The following is an 18,850-nucleotide window of genomic DNA, read 5'->3' as shown; positions in this document are numbered from 1 at the left end:
ATTAATCACAATCATTACAAAAGGTTCTTGTTGACCTTTTGGGACCCACATACAAACAAGTTGGTAACCTTTAATGTGTGACCCATAACCAATAATGTCACACTAAGCAGGCTACATTCTTAGCTCTCATGTCCAGACCAACATTTTTCACAACTGAAAAAGAGATTTTTGAAAGGCTGACATAAATGACAATTTCATGCTCCTTCAGTTGTCTGACAGAACACAACAATATGTAAATGGAAAAAGTTACTGTAAATTGTGAGTTTGGTTGTCTTAAAACATAGTCTAGTATTGTTGATCAGAGAGATTAGGAGGGACAAAGCAGAGATTGGAATTTGGGACGTAACACACCACCAACCCATTCGGGTGTATCCGCGTGGAGGGAAAACAATCTGAAAATACTTCTCGGCTGGGAAAAACAGTCTTGGACCAACAAAGCTTTTTCAGCAGGGTTGTGTGGTCATACATAATTTTCAAATGCAAACAGTGTCATCAAAATTCTTTTTTTCTCCAAAAGCCTTTGAACATAGAATGGAGGACAGTCACTATGTTGAGTCTATGTCATATCCTACACCACATGCAGTCTAAAAAAAATTAAATCAGAAAAAAACAGAATTACCACCTTGAGGTTGTTTGTCTCTGTGCACCTGTCAAGCTGAAATTTACATTATGTCTGACCAGAGTGACATTATATATGTAGCGACTGACCGCAAGCCTCACCACATGGTGCAACAACAATCACCTGAAGCTCAACATCAGCAAAACCAGTGAGCTTGTGGCAGACCGCAATGCTTCAAATGTGGATGTTGCTGCAAAGAAGCTACAAATTCTAAAAGGTGGAAGCTTCACACACATCTTCAACCCAGCAGAAGATCTTTACAATCAGCCCAGTTTCAGGGTGGACACCCAAGATTAGAGTCACCAATTCAGTATGTGACCAAATGTGAAATACGGTCACAATCCGCCCTTCTGTTCCTGATTCATGGTGGTGAATTATGGACAGAAAACATTATGATGTCACAGTGAAGTTGACCTTTGACCTTTGGAATAAAAATGTCAACACTTGATCATTTTAACCTCTTTGATATTTTTGTTATACTTAGTGTATGAATTCTTGGGTTATGGCTAGAAATGTGTTTTGTGCAGTGATCTTTGACTACCAAATTCTAATCAGTTCATCTTTGAGTCCACCCAAGGCGGTCCTGAGATAACGTTCACGAGAATAGGAGGTCTGGACGTCAGGATGTCTGTCTCATTCCAGACAACCCGAAAACACATTACCTTCAGCCATGGCTATTGTCAGTGCAAATGCATAAAAACTGTGGTGATGAGATAATGAGCTCACTTGCAGGAGGCACCACATGCCTATTAACATCAAACAGGATTATAACATTTCAATTTGTCAGAAAATACAAATTACATTGGGGGCCCACTCAGTTTTCCTCGGACCCCCTCAGTGGGTCTTGGGACTCACTACAACTCTTAAACATTCCTGAATATGAAGTATTAAATTAGACTCTCAACTTAGCAAATACATTTATCCAGTTTCATCGTTATGGGGACAATATTGATGTTGGGTCTCTACATGTTCATTAATTTCAGTAGATAACACTTTGGAGAAAACACCATATGTTAACCATTGTTTGCAGACCCCAATTAGACTCAGGACACCTTTTCCTGTGATCATGGAAACTTAAATAATACATCTACCGGTACACACTGTACAATCACATCACTGATATCATTATTTAAAGAACATGCAGCATACACTGTCTCATTCATATCTGACTCATTTGTTGTGTCTTGTTATGGCTGACGACTCTCATTACAAAAGACATCTGAGCCATAGGGTGAAACACACACACGAACACACAGAACAGGCATCAGAATTTTACATGATACTTCACACAGTAGCAATTATTGCAGAGCTACTATTATTCATCTGTTTACAGACTCTGTAATCTTTTCCTTGAAAATACGTTTATTATCACAAAATAATTCATCTCACTGTCCCTGCTTGTTGGGTTTTTCACATCTCCTTCATCTCTCTAACTGCTCCGATACAGCCTCCTTTTCATACTTTCTGTGCTCTTCCTTTCATTTCTGCATCTTCCTAATTGCTCATTCCTTCTTTATCACAATCCCTATTTCATCTGCCTCTTGTACCACCCTCCCTCTTTTTCCTCTCTGGCTATATCAAATAGATTTTTTTCTCTCAATCACAACCCTCCCTTCACCTTCGTACCTCTCTTTGCAACCGCCTATCTTTCTCTGTATTTTGAAGGGCTCTTGAATCGTGTAAAATAAGCTCTCCATCTCTCACTTTTCTCTCTCTGGGCAGTAACAGTCTTGATGCAGTGTTGCATGTCGATGGTTATTGATTTTTTTGCTCTTCGCCTCTCTGTTTCTCTTTGCCCCTCTCTGCACTCTCTGCCAGCGCTGCTATGCCAGGCCCACAGTATACTCAACACCACCGTGTGTGTGAGTGTGTGCTTGTTGGCTGTGGGGGAGGTGAGGTGTAAGGAGAGAGAAGACTATCTTACTGTTTCATATGACATAATCACATGTAGATTTTTTTTTTTTTTTTTTTTTTTTTTTTACAAGTCTCATACTCATGAGGTTTAAATGGTTTAAATGTTACAAATAAATACACTCTTGCTAGTGAGGCAAGAGTGTATTTATTTGTAACCCCCCCCCCCAAAAAAAAAAAAAATCCACAACTTCCTGTCCAACTCCTGTCTTCCCTGGAAACAACCTGTTTCTGCCTGGTGGTTTCATTATACATCATAACATCCCTTCCAAAAAGAAAAAAGGGTTACAGATGGAGGGCAAGAAGAGAGAAAAGCACAAGAGATGGAGTGAGGTGATGGTCAGGGGGTATGTGACAAAGACAAGGCACAGAGGGCGTGATAGAGAATGGTGTCAGGAGACTGAACAGGAGGGAAGAAGATGGTGTTAAAAGGTGGTGAGTATTCGACATCAGTGAATTATTACCAGATTAATTATGAGACAGCGTAATTACAGCAGTGCATGAAAGACTGACAACCTCTACATTAACGCAAAAGAAGGGGAGGGAGGACAAGCTGCAATGTCTTCCTTATGACAGGAAGGAACAGGATTTACAAAAAAATACGGTTGTGCTGTAATTCTGAGAGCCACTAGCACTAAAAATACCACTGTCATTAGTCAGGGCTGCTCATTATATCCACTCTGGCTTTATAAATTATGGTGTATCTTCTTTCAGTGGTACTTTATACTGATGGCATGACCATATTGTGCAGTTAATTCCAAACAAATTGTTATTAAAAGTTTCCAAAATTACTTTAAGTTGTTTAATACAAAGCATAACAATGGAACAGTGTTTGCAATAAACAATAATTTGCTTGCAATGACAATATTAGCATACTGAGTCATAATGTTTAAAGTTTAAAGTTAAGTCTGTTAGCTTGCTAACCTTTCGCAATAGGGCTCGAAAGGGCACGTGATCTCGCAATCCATTGTGTGCCGCGGTCGCCATTTTTGCTAGCAAAAGTTTTTTGTTTACATCCCTTTGCTTTAGATATGGTGCTGCGAGAGAGAAAGACACACCATAAAAAAATGGACTGTACAAGAGAGACGGGCAATGGATCATATTGAGACAAGCTAGACCCTGTTCCAAATGCTCGGTACATCGAAAAAATTAGTTAAATTAGTGAAATCGATCCATATGAGCACATGCAGTGATACTTATCTGGGTTTGCACACTGCACTTCATTTGCAGTGTTATTTATCTGTTTGCACACAGTCTTTTGCTGTTGGCACCTTATTTGCACTGTTACTGGAACTTTAACAGTGTCACTGCACTGCACAAGAATGTTTGTAATAAACTGAAAATACTTTAAAACAAGAAGTGTTACACATTATTGCATGAGTAAATGGCACATGGTCTCACAGAGGACTTCTTATGGCTCAATTAAAGTAGTTGGAATATAGTTTCATACATTGCTACTGAACTACAATATTTATCATCACCATCAGGTAGTTTGTAAAGTGTAGGCCTGGTGTTTGTCACCATATGAGCAAGTAGCAGTTGAGGATGTTTCCCTGCACCTGACATATCAATGACATGTTAAGGATAAATAGAAATAAGCAGACCAAGATTAGCAGCCATTCATTTTATTTTCTGAAAATGCCGTGAACACACCAACATGTGTCGGGTGATTGCGTTGAAAGTGATGTTTGGTGGTCTCACGGCCGCTATCCAGGCCATTCGGCGTCTCCTTGTTAGCGCACAGATCTGAGTTCCTTGGCTTTGCTTCCATGTTGGAAATGAGAAAAATCTCACCCCATCGTTTTTTTACCGAAACGATCATGTGAACGTTTGTGGCAGTTAACGACACAGCAGGTTTTAACTTAACAGTTTTAACAGAGCACAGGAGCAGCATCACATATGCAGCCAAACAAACTTCAGTTGCCCGTAAAGCCCACAATGCATTGCAGTTTTCCCACTCTGTTACGTCACCCTTTCGAGCCCTATTAGCACTAAATGCAAAGTACAGCTGAGGCTAGGTACCTCAAGGTTCGAGTCCGATTCAGATGGCTGTGATGGCTACTGAGACCTGCCAAGGTATCTTGATATATCGAAATTGTTTCTAATGATAAATCATTAACACAAATAACATGGGATGCAGTTAACACTAATCTGTTCTAATCACACAGCTACTTGGTTGACAATGTTGTGGCGGGCTGTCAGGGCCATCAAGGCCTTCTCTGCACTGAAGTACTGACCTAAATTTACAACCTAAATTCTAATATTTGTTCCATGAAATTGTATTAATTTATTCCCAACAGTTTATTCTCTTCATTTCGTAGCATTTCTCTTAGCTGCACCCCTTCCAGTATGTGTATGTGGATGTTCGATTTCTGTCCAATCAGATTTCAGCCTCTGTGTGTTGCCATGTCAGTCTAATCTGCTCAGGGCCTTCAGAGTCAGTAGTGTTGTCCCATGCAATTTAGACTATATTAGCCATTGACTGTTTCTTTAACCAATCAGATTTCAGAATCCTCACTGCGACGCCTCCCAGGGCTCAGCTAGCTGGCTCTGTAAAGCGTCAGCATTCTTCCGTCCTCTGATTGGTCACTTAAAAGTCACGTCCAAGTGTGACTAGCACTCCTGCACTGCTCCGGATGATGTACATGGCACAGCTGCGGTTGTAGTGTAGCGGTTTGGAGTTGTCTTAACTGTGTTTCTTGTTGTATTAATAGTGACGTGATAGTGGTTGTATGAAGAGGTGGACTAAGTCAGGTACGTCCCCACTGAAGGCCCAGGCTGATAGCCATTACAATCTAAAACTCTGAACATAACCTCCCTGTGGTCCACGTTAGGTGTTACCATGGAGAGCTAACCAGGTTAAAAAACAGCCATGACACGACAAAGCTTGGCTTTCAGTGTCACATCACTTGGCATATAAATGACATTCAGCGTCTTGTGACACTGCTGCCATTTGTAGCATAGTGTAAATACACAGCGCCCCTATTACAAACAATTCAAAAAATACGTTGGGCTCAGGAAAAACACTTTGGTGGTCTCTTAGAATATAAACACAACGCACATGTTTACGTCTGTTGTGTTTCACCATTCAGTTGGTTCAGCTGTAAGAAACATACAGAGTAGCCTTACAAAATTGTTACAGCAAACATCAAGTAGAGAACTGGGTTGATTGAACTGAAAGTTGATTGGAATGTCATTACTTTTGCAGATATTTTTCATAAATCAAAACAATGTAGTTATATGTGATGTGTTCTGTCGACTTACATCGCATACGTACCTACATAACATATGTTCAAAACACAGCAACTTACATTTGACTACACAATGGACTTAACCCTAGACTCCTGCATGGACTTGAGCCCTCCCATCCAGCCCTCCCTCCAGCTACCTTGAACTTTTCTCTCTATACTCTATACTCACTTTAGGAGTAAGAACAGGCTGGTATGTCAAGTATCAGTATTACTGCACATCTAAAGAAAACCACTTCAACATGCGAAGAAAGCTTCACAAACTTACAATGCAGTTGCTAAGCTTTAATTGGACAATCACTGTTCAGGTGTCAGCCTTTTGTGTAAAGTATCACAAACACTTGGACACAGGTATATTGTTGGTTAAAATGCAGACAGAGCAAATAAGCAAGGACACCAAGGCTCGAACGAGTTAAAGGAAGACAGCAACGAAGGGGAGAGCCAAAACAAACACAAGATGGAAGAGATACACATTGAAGAAAGAAGTGAGGATAGAGGCAGGGAGAGAAAGTCTAATCCAGAACTCATGCTAAGCTCTTCCATCATCTCTGTCATTACTCTGAACCAGTTGATGATAAGGAGGATGATTCATACCTGAATGTCTAACAGAGCTTTCCGGTATGCATCACTGTTAATATTGTATGCGTGCATGCATGCGTCTGAGAGTGAGTGCTGGGCTTTAGGCTTGCTGATGAAACCAGGTCACAGGACTGCAGTGAAGGGCTCCATCCACAAAGCACAGTGACTCAATGGTGTGTTTATCTGCTAATCACAGGTAGCCTGATGCCACATCAGTGACATCAACACATGTGACAACAACAATCAGGGCACATCACCCTAGTATCTCTCTCTCTCTCACAAACACACACACACACACACACACACACACACACACACAAACACACAGAGACAGAGAGAGAGAGAGAGAGAGTCGTGTTTCCATCACTTTTGGGAACATTACACAGACTTCCATTCATTTCCTGGAGGCTTAACCACCTCCTAACCATAACAATAAACATCACTTGCCTAATCCTAACCCTTATCTTAACCAAACTCTAACCTCAACCTGACCTTAAAGCAAGTCTTCACCCTAATATTTAATGATTTGCCTTGTGTTTTGTTCCAATTAGTAAGGCAGGTCCTCACAATGTGCCTGTGGAAACAGATTTTTGTTCCCACAACTACAGGAATATGCGTCAACACACACATACATAAATCTGGGATTTAATGTCAGGCTTGTGTACAGCTAACATAAAATTTTCCAGATCCAGGACCTCTCAGCCTTTCAGCGTGGGTCAGTTTTAAAAAGTTGGATTCAGAAGTTGCCTATGAACATTTTTAGAAAGACTCACACTTCAGGAAAGTTGGACAAACCATCCTTGAACCAGATTGCTGTTATGCTTTCGCTCCAAGACTATCATGCAGCAACTATCCTGTGACTGTTTCACCTCTCAGGGCTTCTCCTGGTGTTCCACAAGGAAATACCCTGCTGTACTGTTCTGGGACACACACCAAGAGGCTGTGATGTCCCAGGCTATGCTGCTGTCTGAATCTGGGTTAGATTTTTCTGTGGGTGTGTGTGTGTGTGTGCGTGCATGGATGTACAAGGAGAAAGCTGGTGAGAGTTGATTTAAAGATTGAGCTACAACTGTACTGTATGTACAGTGAAGATTGTAACTTGTACTTTGTTGGATTTCTGCCATTATCCAAGAAAACCAGCTTTCTGCATCACATACCTGGACGGTCTGCACTGAGCTTGGAGCATCCCCACTTTGATACTGTCGAATTAGTGAAATATGCATGTTATTTTCTCTTGTCAAGGTTCAGCAGTGTGGTGAGCACTTTATGCTGCTTCGGTTTTAAAGATTTCATCTTTGAACATGTTATGGTTTTAAAAATTTAGCATACATTTAGAGTTTTGACTAACTAAATACAGATGTGGGCTGTTTCTAGAGAGATACCATTAGTATGGTGATAATATTTAATAGGTTGCATGTTAACATGCTTGCACACTGAATTAAGATGCATTTAGCTTGGTGGCCTCACAGAGCTATTACAGTATGGCTATAGATTGTACTTTTGTTTTTCCTGTGACTGGTATCATGAAAAAGGTTCACTCAAGTACTGCACTGAGATCTGGGTTTATCTGCTTCAAGCAAGCATAAAGTGGCACCCTACTTTAAACAAGGACACTCTGTCCCTCCCCAAAAATAATTTAAGTCCCCCCCTTGCGCATGAGCTGCTGCCCTCCAAATATCCGAGCACAATCCTCCTCAGCACACATTAGCTGAAGTTTGAATGACCTGACTGTGTTTATTTCTTGTTTTCATGTCTTAACTCTGCCAGATGCACCTGTGGATGCAAACTAAGACTCATGTGCTTCAGTCAAACATTGTTCAAACCCACAGACCTTTTAAATTTATGTGTAAACTTCAATGGGTTTCAAGGAAAAACTCAACAGTATAGAACAATGACAGCAAACTGTTTACAGACACTTGTCCAAAAATGAAATGAAGAAAAACCAACAGCCTGGCACAACAGACAACCAGGTGAAACTAATCAACCTTAGTTTATGGGGAATGTGGCTGTAAATCAGAGAAATACAAATTCTATACCAAATGTGACCATTTGTTTTCAATAATAGTATGAAATTATCACAATTCAATTGACAATTAAACATTTAGAGTTAAAGTAAAATGCTAGAAGTACCTATACAGGAATATGACACCATAATAAGTAATTTGCTTGTTTTCTGTCTTATAAAAACACTAATGCCAATTCTAACTCTGTAGGACACACATATACACCAGAGCTCCAGTTGAAAACTATTGCCCAACAAAAAAACCAGAGTTCTGAAACTATTATTAAACATCAAGTATCCTGACTTAAATTTCTGTGACCTATATACAAATATGTTAGACACACAAAATAGTGTCAAACGTAGAAACGGGGTCTCATTTAAAATACAAATAAATGCTTTTCTGGGTGGAACATTGAAAATGTGTACATATATTTATATATCCTTTTACTGATGACCAGTTGGAAGTCTTAATTTACCTACATTGCATATTGCCGTAACAGTATGGTGAAGATAAAACACCCCTATAAACTCTTTGTATACTCATATCTCATGCCTCAAGTTGTCTCTCCTTATAAGTTCAGCTGTTGTTGTACAGGTAAAGACATTTTCAAAACATTTCATATTAAACTATACAACTTACATATTAGAGGATGTGAACCAGGGATAGAGAATTTTGACACCATTTACAACAGCATACTTGACTTTGCCTAGCCATTATGCTCATTTTAAGCCTCTGAGGAATTACAGTGTCAAAAAATTTGCTGACAGGCTGTGATGAGTACAGTTGTCTCTGGACGGAATCCTTTGCCCTGATGTTTCAAAGATTGGATCTCACTCACTTTTTAAGATATTATATATTATTATATAGAGGATATTCAGTATTTCTTATTAATATATGCCTTTTGTCTTTATTGATGCACATGTTTACAAAATTAATTTCCCTCCTTCCTTAAAGTTTAATTTATGGCAAGTTATACCATGCACAATTAAATTAGTTATGTGGATATCTGGACTTCTACAAAATGACGGTGACAATGTATTGTATTTTAAGCCCCTTTGTTAGGTTGTATCAAGTCCTTGCCACCCTCCCCTGTCATTTATACTGGCAGTTTCTATTAGTGTGAGACTAAACATGTAACAAATTTTTGATCATCTGTCAGGGTATTTCTGTCTGTGCTGGAAGTCTGAATGGTGACAGTCTATTCACTGCATGGCTGATAGGCTGTTATAACATAATGTAAAACATACAAATTGCCATTTGTGCAGCTTGAGCAGAGAGACCTAATTTTGTTAACATATGACAACTCAGTGACTGATGTGTTTTCTAACTTAGTTGTCTACGTTACTTTCAGTGTGACAGCCCATAACTGGGTCTTCAGTCATTGAGCTCCTGTATCCTCTTGCATGCATCCTCAACAAACATAGGCATGTTTTTACTTACATTACCACACAATAAGCCTATAATAACCATATAAGGAAGAGCATATGTGTGTGTGTGTGTGTGTGTGTGTGTGTGTGTGTGTGTGTGTGTGTGTGTGTGTGTATGTGTGTCAGCCTCTGGTTCAGCCTCTCTGCTCTCTCTCTCAGGCTGCCTGCCAGCATTGTTGGCATAATGCGGAAATCTCTTTCACTCTCTCCTACTTTTTCTGTCTCACTTTCTTATTTTCTTCTCTTTAATTCCCACTTTTAAACTTTCTTCATCTCTAATTTTCTTGCTTTTTTCTACCTCAAACCATTTCTTTGTGATGTTCTTGTGTCTCTGCCCCCATCTGGTTGAGAAAAAACTGGTGATCTAATCAATACATATAGTGTATATAAGTTAGCGTTATTGACCATGATGTCAGTATGTAACACGTTGTTACATTATTGATCTGTTCCAAGGTCAGCTGTTAATCAGATAGTAAAGCTAACCCCTTTTCAGACAACCAGTTAATTCACAAATGAACCCACTGTATGAGGCTGCTTTCACTGCAGCCTTTTATCCCATTTGTTGCCAATCCCATCTTTTCATCAACATGTCCTAATGGAGGCAAAAATGTGGGCTGGCACCTCTGACATATACAGAGACGGACGAGACATCTCCACTTCCTCCGATTGTAGAAAAAATAAGCCAAAATATCTCAGATACAAGTGCTGCCATCTTGCGCTGTGGACGTCATTTGGAGCCAGGGTCAGTGGTGATCGGGTGGTAGAGCAGCTGTCCATACATCTATTTGAACCGATCGCGAGCTCGCGCTTTCACCCCCTTTTTACAGCATCAAATAACTAATTAAAACTAAACTTACAAAACACTCTAAACACTCTATCTAACTTTTAGGACAGAGCCTAAAACCAGAACTGTCATATTAAGTCACTTTTTCTCATATTTTAACAACTCAAGGCTGTTGCTACAGTGTCAGACAAATACTGTTTAAATACCAGTATAGCCAGTAGGGGTGTAAGCATTTTAATGGCTCTGACAAACCATCTTTTAGTGGATATAAATTTAACTGTGGAATGGCATTTCTACAAAGCTAGGAGCCTAATTGCTTTCTCAGTTTGTATCGCTTGATTGATCTTGTTGATGTAACATTATCCAAAGTCAACATTATCCAAAGTCAACTACTTATATTTTCTTATTCAAATCGTATCATGCAAACTCTGTCTATGTATAATGTTCAACAAAGAAGCTTTGACAGCTAATACTGCCACAGAACAGCTGTAACCATGGCCCTATAACCTGGTTCCTTGAAACAACAAGGTCTGGGACCAAAATGGGCCACAGGCCTACTTCTGATGGGTCTCCACGTGACAAGGGTATCAATGTGTATCCCTCGACTGGTCCCATGACAGCTAATTAATTTCTGCTTTGAGTTCTGAGCTGAAAAACAAAAATATTTGCTTCATATTCCTGTCCAAAAGTTTCTAGCCGCAGTAAAGAAGGTCAGGGCATGCCCATTAACATCACGACCCCAACTGTGCTCATTGTTTTAGTTCAATGAGCAGAGTTATAATGAGAGCAGCTACTCATTTCCATTCAGCAGAGTAAGTTCATCACAGTCTTAACTGCTTCTGACGGTCTCGCTTTGCCTGCTGTTTCAATTGTACCATAACCTCCTTAACCCTACTTTCACCTTAACCTTAATCTTGTTCTTAATCTGCCACTGATCTCAATTATAATGTTGAATGAAGCCATCCACAAGTGTTTATAGGCAGAGCCAACTCCCCCAATGATTCAGACAGTATACGGTGGACACTGGCTCAACAAGGACAGAATGATAAGAGAGGAACAGAGAGGTGGTGAGATGGGATGTGAGGTATGAAAACTACTGACTTCTGATGCACATACTTAGTTCAGTATGTACGTCAGTAATTGAAGGCATCACCATGCTTAATAGCACAACATTCAGCACTGATTCTGACTTTCTCCATTTCTGTAGTTTATTTAGTATTTTGCTATTGTATTTTAGACTCTTAGATGTCTTTTAATAAGCTTTTTAACAAGGAAATAACAACCGCTGAGATGATACCAGTGTATTTTGTCACCAGTGAGGAACTACATTGCTAAAAGCAACTGATTCAGTCAGCGACTGTGGTCATTCCACTCTGAAGATTCGGTGTTAAAGATTTGATCATATATGTTGATTCCCTATTAATTATTACTCACACCTCTACTGGAAATATGAAGAAAAACATGAGGGATGATCACAAGACTCAGAGTATTATTAATGAAACTGCAACACTGCGTGCTGCAAGGAATCATTATGTATGTATGTATATACCTTATCTACACAGGATGTTGAGCTGACAACAGCACAACTTCTGGCAGTTTTTGGAATGCCAGTGAAACCTATCTCAGACGACATTAAAGAAATGAGCATTATTGCTGTTACCGCTCTTTTGTACTCCTTGCCTGGAAATCTCCTCACCATCTTGCTGGCCGGCTAAAAACATGATGTTCTGTGATGCTAACCTTTCATTTCATATTTTAAAACCTGTTTGGTTGAATGCATTCATTTCCCCCCGTCCTTCCCTTCTCTGACATGTGTAAATACACCATACTGCAGTTTTACAGTAAACGTACTATACTACAGAATTATCAGAATACAGAAATCGTGTGCCTTATTTTTCTTCACTGAAGGTCGAAGATAAATAAAGTGATCTTGGTCTTTGTCAATTTCACACCAAGTAAACCTTGAAAGTTTGCAACTTTGCAAACCTGTCTCAACTAGCTTGCAATGAATGACACCGTCCAGTTTATGTTATGTGCAATGTAGCTTATTCCGTGTTGCCAACAATGTGTTGTAAGATTACACACATACTCAAACAATGTACTGTATGTGGGCAGAAAACACAAAAAGGGTGGCCTTGAGTGGCCTTTTACTCCATCCATAGGCATGGAGAGAACAAATGAAAGACAGGCACACAGACTACATCCACAAACTGCCAAAGCATCTACCTGGACAGAGCGATCTCGGCCTTCTGTCGAGCAATGTCGGCTGCCTTCTGCGCTCCCTCCACGGCTCGGTCCACCTTCTCTCTGATCTTACTGGCCCGGAGGGGGATCAGGTTCTTCCTTTTGCCACTCACTAGGATGTTCTGTTTATACTTTCCTTCCTCTTTTGTGCCATCAGGAAATGTGGTGCAGCCATAGCCATGACGTTTGTTGCTAAGCCACTCCCCCTCATACTGCAGCCCATCGGACCGCCGACTCACACCGAACCCTGTCCGCTTGTCGTTCTTCCACTCCCCGCAGTAGGTCTCTGTTGCCGTGGCGTCCACATCATCATCAGCGACAGCCAACTCTGTGTCTGCATCTCCAAGACTGGAAAGGTGAAAGGTTACACTGGTTTAGCTGGTATGTTAACTCAACAGTCCTTCATCTAACTTTATAAAGAACAAAATGTATTTGGTGGCAGGTAACCTTTGAGAGCTCTCCCGTAAATGATAAAGACAGCAGTGTACACTGAGGGAAGATAATATCTTCAGTGGTAAAAGCTGTTCATGAATAATAAAATGTTGTAACACTAATTTGCACTTGTTTGAGTGAGACTAATTTTGATCTCATGTCTGTGTGTTAAGTAAAACTAAAAGTAAGGCTGCCATCAGGAAGTGGGTAGCTTAGCTTAGCCTCGCTTAGCATAAAGATATGGGTGGTGACCACAGGTTTTTCTTTACAAGCATGATGGCACCAAACTTGGCAACCTCAGTGGAAGGTATTGGTTGTTCTGTCAAGATTGGACAAAAAAAAAATCAAGCATGGAAATCCTCCAAGACCACAAAAATGTGCTTGCATAGTTCAAATAAATGAGATATGAACTATAAACTGAGGTGGAGAATAGAGCCAGGCTTGCTTTTTTTCTCCTTCCCAATGTTGTTGCTAAGCTAGGCTAAGCATGTCTTCACAAGTCTATTTAGTTATCGCACAGCGATACTGATCATCACTTGGAAAAGTAAGCAAATAAATGCATTTCTCAGAATGAGGGCACTTCTCAGCTATTCCTTTAATTATTTCTAGAAACAATTCTTTGAATCAAATACCAAGGATCTAATATTTTTTAGGATGTCTTAAAGAATGACAACACACCAATGCTTCATAGATATTTGCCCCTTTAGCCTTGTCTTTGACTATTCATATGACACCCATACTTGCTATAACATTACTTCATCATCTACAATTTCTCTGAATTTGGTAGGCAACAAACAAGTATCTTGCTCAACTAGTATTCACATGGAACAGACGCACACAGGCCTGTTAAGTAGATCTCTGCTATGTTTTCACTGGCCCAGCACAGGATTTTATCGCCATAATACATTCATAAAATGCACCATCAAAAAAACTAAAACCAGTTAACTAACACATCACTAAATAATTGATCAATTGCAATATGTTACATTCAAATGAATTATAAATGTTCAATTTATCTTGCATGTTCTTACAGAGGCTTTTCTGTACATGTTTACAGCAACAGAAAAAACCTAGAAGCTTCTGTCCTTATCAGCCTTTCCAATAATTAATCAGACTTGATAAGCTGCTGTCAGTCGCTTTGTCAACAAACAGGTCAAGAGCTGTTGACTCTTGTTGTCACTAATTGGCGCCTTTAAACCCCAATCCAGCATACTTGGGAATTTTGTGCCAAGTGTCTCCAGTGGAATGCAATTCAACACATTCAAGACAAAAACGATGCTGTGTATTCCATGAATGCAACAAGCTGTTACTTTTCATTCAGTACCCAGCAGCATGTCCACTATGTGACTGATTCTGGTATGACTGATAAGAAAATGTTAGTTAGAAAACAGAGTGGACAACAACAGCATAGGAAGGCAAAGATGACAGGCTTATCACTTGGTAACATAATGCACAACCATTAGCTTTTTATCCGGCACTGGGCCAGCTGACCACTATATTGACCTATAGGTGACTTTGGACTGCATGCCAATCCAATTTAAAGACAGTGAAGTAGGACAGGTGGTTGTTGTTGCCTTGATGTCCTCCAAATGAAGGACAGTTAACTTTCTAAGTACGTCATCCCTGCTTGTTCTCTCACTCCCTACAATTTCATTCATTTCATTACACAGAGCAGGTATGACACACTCTTCTAGATGCTAGCCACTACAGTATGTAAGACTTAATGGTGCCATGAAATGGCCTTGAAAATGTTATATGTTTCTGCGTGAAATGCTAACAAGAATCTCAGTATTGGACGATCCTACAAAATCCTGGTTTACATTCAGTGCCAGTATTTTTAAAATTCTTGCTTTCTACATAAACATGGACTTTACTGTTAATGTTAGGTAAAGACTGTAGTTATGGAAAATAACATGGTATAGATAAGGTTAAGCAACCAGAACACCTGGTTTAAGCTTAGGAAAGGTCATAGATACAACTAGTAGATACAGCTGTGGGTTTGTGACAAGACAAAAACTTCAGTCTCCTCGTTGTGTGTGGACCTTCAGTTTGGAGACAACCTCACTAAGTAGTAGACCATATGGCTACCTGACCTGCTGTTTTTACCTGATAGTAGAGTTGATATCAGATGCAGCAGAGGACACAGTACTCATCCCAGCTTCACTTCTAAATGAGCTCTGTTTAGACCTTTGGGAGGCCAGAGAGCTCCTGGACTCAGACTTCCTTAGCTTGAGCCCAGACAGGATGGATCTTCGGAACAACCCGCCTTTTCTCTTCCCCTTCAGCAGCTCAGCCTCGCTGTGTGCCGTCAGCACAAAACCTCCACGAGACACAGCGGGGCTGCTGCCACTGCTTCCCGTGCTGCACATGGACACACTGGTGGTCAGTGTCCCAGGAACAGAAGGAGGGCCAGGAACCACCGCTCCAGTCCGGTCCAGCAGAGCTGTACCGTTGCTGTGTTCCGAACCAGAGCGAAGAGAGTTTATTGAGGTACGGAGCGGGGAGCGGATGACGGCCGCCATGCCATACGGAACACTCTGACGAACTCCATATCCATGCCGCATCCCGCCAACCCACTGGCCCTGAAATGTTCCTAGAGAAAGAGGAGTACATTTAATTACATTTTAGACCAAACAAAATACCTCAAAAATGAAGACTAAACCGATTTTGCAAGTATACATCAGGTTAACCACTGTCATCTATCACAGCTAGATGGTAGGTAGCTAGGTACCTGGTGGAAACATCCGTCATCGGGCACACCAGACCTATTTGTAAATGTTTCTTTTTCTTTTATGACACTAATCAAAGAGTTTTTGGGTTTTGGGACTGTTGGTTGGACAAAAAAGGTAATTTGAAGACATTGCTTTGTAATAAGGATTTCTGAGAGATTTCTTGTTTAATTGTAAAAGTAATTAATCTGCAGATTAACTGATAATGGAAGTAATCATTGGTTGCAGCAACACTAGTTTATTCTCATACATTACTTACTTACTTACTGTGCTTACTTGGTGGGTTTCAGTCAAGACTCACAGCAGGCCCAGAGCCCCCTAACAGGTTAATCCAGTCATGGCTGGATGAAAGGGATGACCAGAGTCACACTGTATTGTCCTTGACATAGAATTCCTTATACAACGTGTAACTTTCTTCCCTTATCAAGTTACCATCACAATTTAGAATTGACTGTAAGTTTTTATGCATTTTATGCTTATTACTTAGCACAGTTATATTAAATACTGTGCATGTGAGTGATTTCCTCTTGTCTTTCCTCCATTCACATTCACTCATACCATGCCTCTACATTACCCACACATACTGCTGCATAATATAGTCCTTACATCCCCATGTTGATGAAAAGTAGGGCATCTGAGTGTGTGCCTGTGTTTCCATCATTCCTCTCTCTCTCTCTCTTACACACTCTCAAACGGAAGTGTGTGTTCCAATAGGAGTGCAAGTGATCCATCCCGCGTGCCCGTACCTCTGATGTAACAGCACTCTGATTCATTCTGTAACAAACGCACTCGCTTTAACCAAACTACATGACCATATAAGGACTGCAACCACGCTCTCTGTCTCTAACGCAAACACGCACAAACATTTCCCTTGTGGGCTCAAGTGTCAGTGAAGTGGGAAGTGCTGAATGAAGTCGATGTTTTAAGCCAATTGTATTCTTGCTTACATTCTAAGACACACTCAAACAGGTACAACAAGCACATCCACAGTGCCGTTAAAATACAGTGAGAAGCGGAGTTGTTTCTAAACATGCCCTCATCATTAGGACATGCTGCCTCTTATCCCTCACACACACAAACAGAAACAGAGTCTGTGTCACAGACAGCTGGCCTGCACATCTGTCCGAGCCTTTGTAATCATGTCAGTACACAGCTGTACGACCATATGACAGACAGATCAAAGCACACACACGCACACACACACACACTCACACACACACACTCACGCACACACAAACACCCATGCAACAGCATGACAAGATTACCATTCCATTAAATGGCCGCCAGCATGTTTTGGGTAGGGTAGTGAGACAGAGGGCAATAAAGAAGAGAGACAGTGCTGAGTATCCAGAGACAGAAAGAACATCATTAGCTCAGTTTCTGCTGACGGTGCAGAAAGCGTAGAACCAGAGAGAGAGAAAAAAAGTCACCTGTTTACTACAGCTCACATTTCTGGTAATAAGATTACTGAAATCTGAGGTTTATAATGAGAAAAAGGCTCACTGATCGCAGTACATGCAGCACAAGAGATGTGTCCCAAATTCATACTGCATACTAATTCTAAGCAAGTTTTGAGCATGTAGCATTTTTACACCCGAAAAGTGTCAAAATAAAGCATACTCAAAAGAGGTTAGCATAGTTTAGCATGAAAACTATGAACACGGCAAAACAACTAGCCCCACTCTATCCAAAGGCAACAAAATTAATTAATGTGTTACACACTTGTATTTTTATCCACATCCTTTTAACAGAGAGTTTGTGGCACTATTTTCTGAAGCCGTGACACTGCTGGGCTCAGTCTCCAGGAAGTAACTGCTCCTGGAAAAGAAAAGTCAGGAATGTCACCCACATAGAACTAGGCTTTCACAGTTTGAATCAGAAACAGATTGAACAAACATGATACAACATGTTAATTATTGAGTTCTACAGGCACAGAGCCCTGTTTTCCCTTGTTTCCAGTCTTCATGTTATGCAAAGCTAACTGACTGCTGGCTGTAGCTTCATAATCACAAACATGAGAAGGGCATCAATCCTCCCATCTGATTCTCAGAAAGACATTGAATCAGCTTATTTTTACACAGCAGATGTCTACATTTGTGCTGTATGAGTGTTTTATGGCTATAAAAATAATTTTAAAACTTGTCTCTCATCCCAGTAGTAAAAATCAAGGATAAAATAGAAATGTTGGGCATGTTGTAGTTTAGTGTAGGGCAGTTTAGTTTGTAATGTGAAAGTGATCAGTTATGAACTTTGTGATGGAATTGGTTTTGCAGCAAGACAGAACCAAACAAGGAAATAAGTTATCTGTACTCATTTGAATAAATACATCACTCATATAAATACTAAATAGGTAGTTATAGCTACCTTATTACTGGTACACACAGTTCCTCCACAGCATAACACATTACAGTTCAACAGCAGCACAAAATGATTAAGTTGAATCATCTCCTCATTAGAAGAGCTGATCATTATAACCTCCATAATGGCAGGATTTTTGCAGGGCTGTTGTAACAGACTGCATTTGTTTTGGCTCTATGTGTAAATAAAAAACTGCCAAGTTAGCACGGAAGTGAATAAATATATGAAGTACTTTATGGGTTTATGCTTTTTCAAGATTTCTAGGACACATATACAAGCTTGAACCAGTAAAGTCTGAGTAAATAAAATATTCAGTGGGGCACGAGGCTGCTTTTCCATCGTGGGCCTGTCGCTCTCCATGGTGCTGAAAACTACAGCCTGAGAGGCCTTTTCTTTACAGATGGAAACTCTAGAATACATCTGCCAAGTAAAGTCAGTTAAACACATTATATAGTCAGGGGAAAAAACAGTATTTATTTACTTCTTTTTTACGAAATCTGCATCTTTTGAACAAAA

The 18,850-nt window shown here is 40.2% G+C and overlaps 1 protein-coding gene across 1 annotated transcript in view; it reads right to left on the bottom strand.

The window, feature by feature from the left end:
* The window catches only part of jph3b (junctophilin 3b), a 42,196-nt gene that overhangs the window by 12,979 nt on the left and 10,367 nt on the right, over positions 1–18,850 (bottom strand). The window contains exons 2-3 of the mRNA XM_046393188.1: positions 15,354–15,840; positions 12,798–13,163 (exon numbers count right to left, since the gene is read on the bottom strand). Coding sequence (XP_046249144.1) covers positions 12,798–13,163; positions 15,354–15,840 — 853 coding nt within the window. The remainder of the gene's footprint in view (positions 1–12,797; positions 13,164–15,353; positions 15,841–18,850) is intronic.

Source organism: Scatophagus argus, chromosome 7, assembly GCF_020382885.2.
Source record: "Scatophagus argus isolate fScaArg1 chromosome 7, fScaArg1.pri, whole genome shotgun sequence".
Taxonomy (NCBI): domain Eukaryota; kingdom Metazoa; phylum Chordata; class Actinopteri; family Scatophagidae; genus Scatophagus; species Scatophagus argus.
Note: the sequence above shows the minus strand (reverse complement) of the source record. Positions and strands in the feature narration are given on the sequence as shown.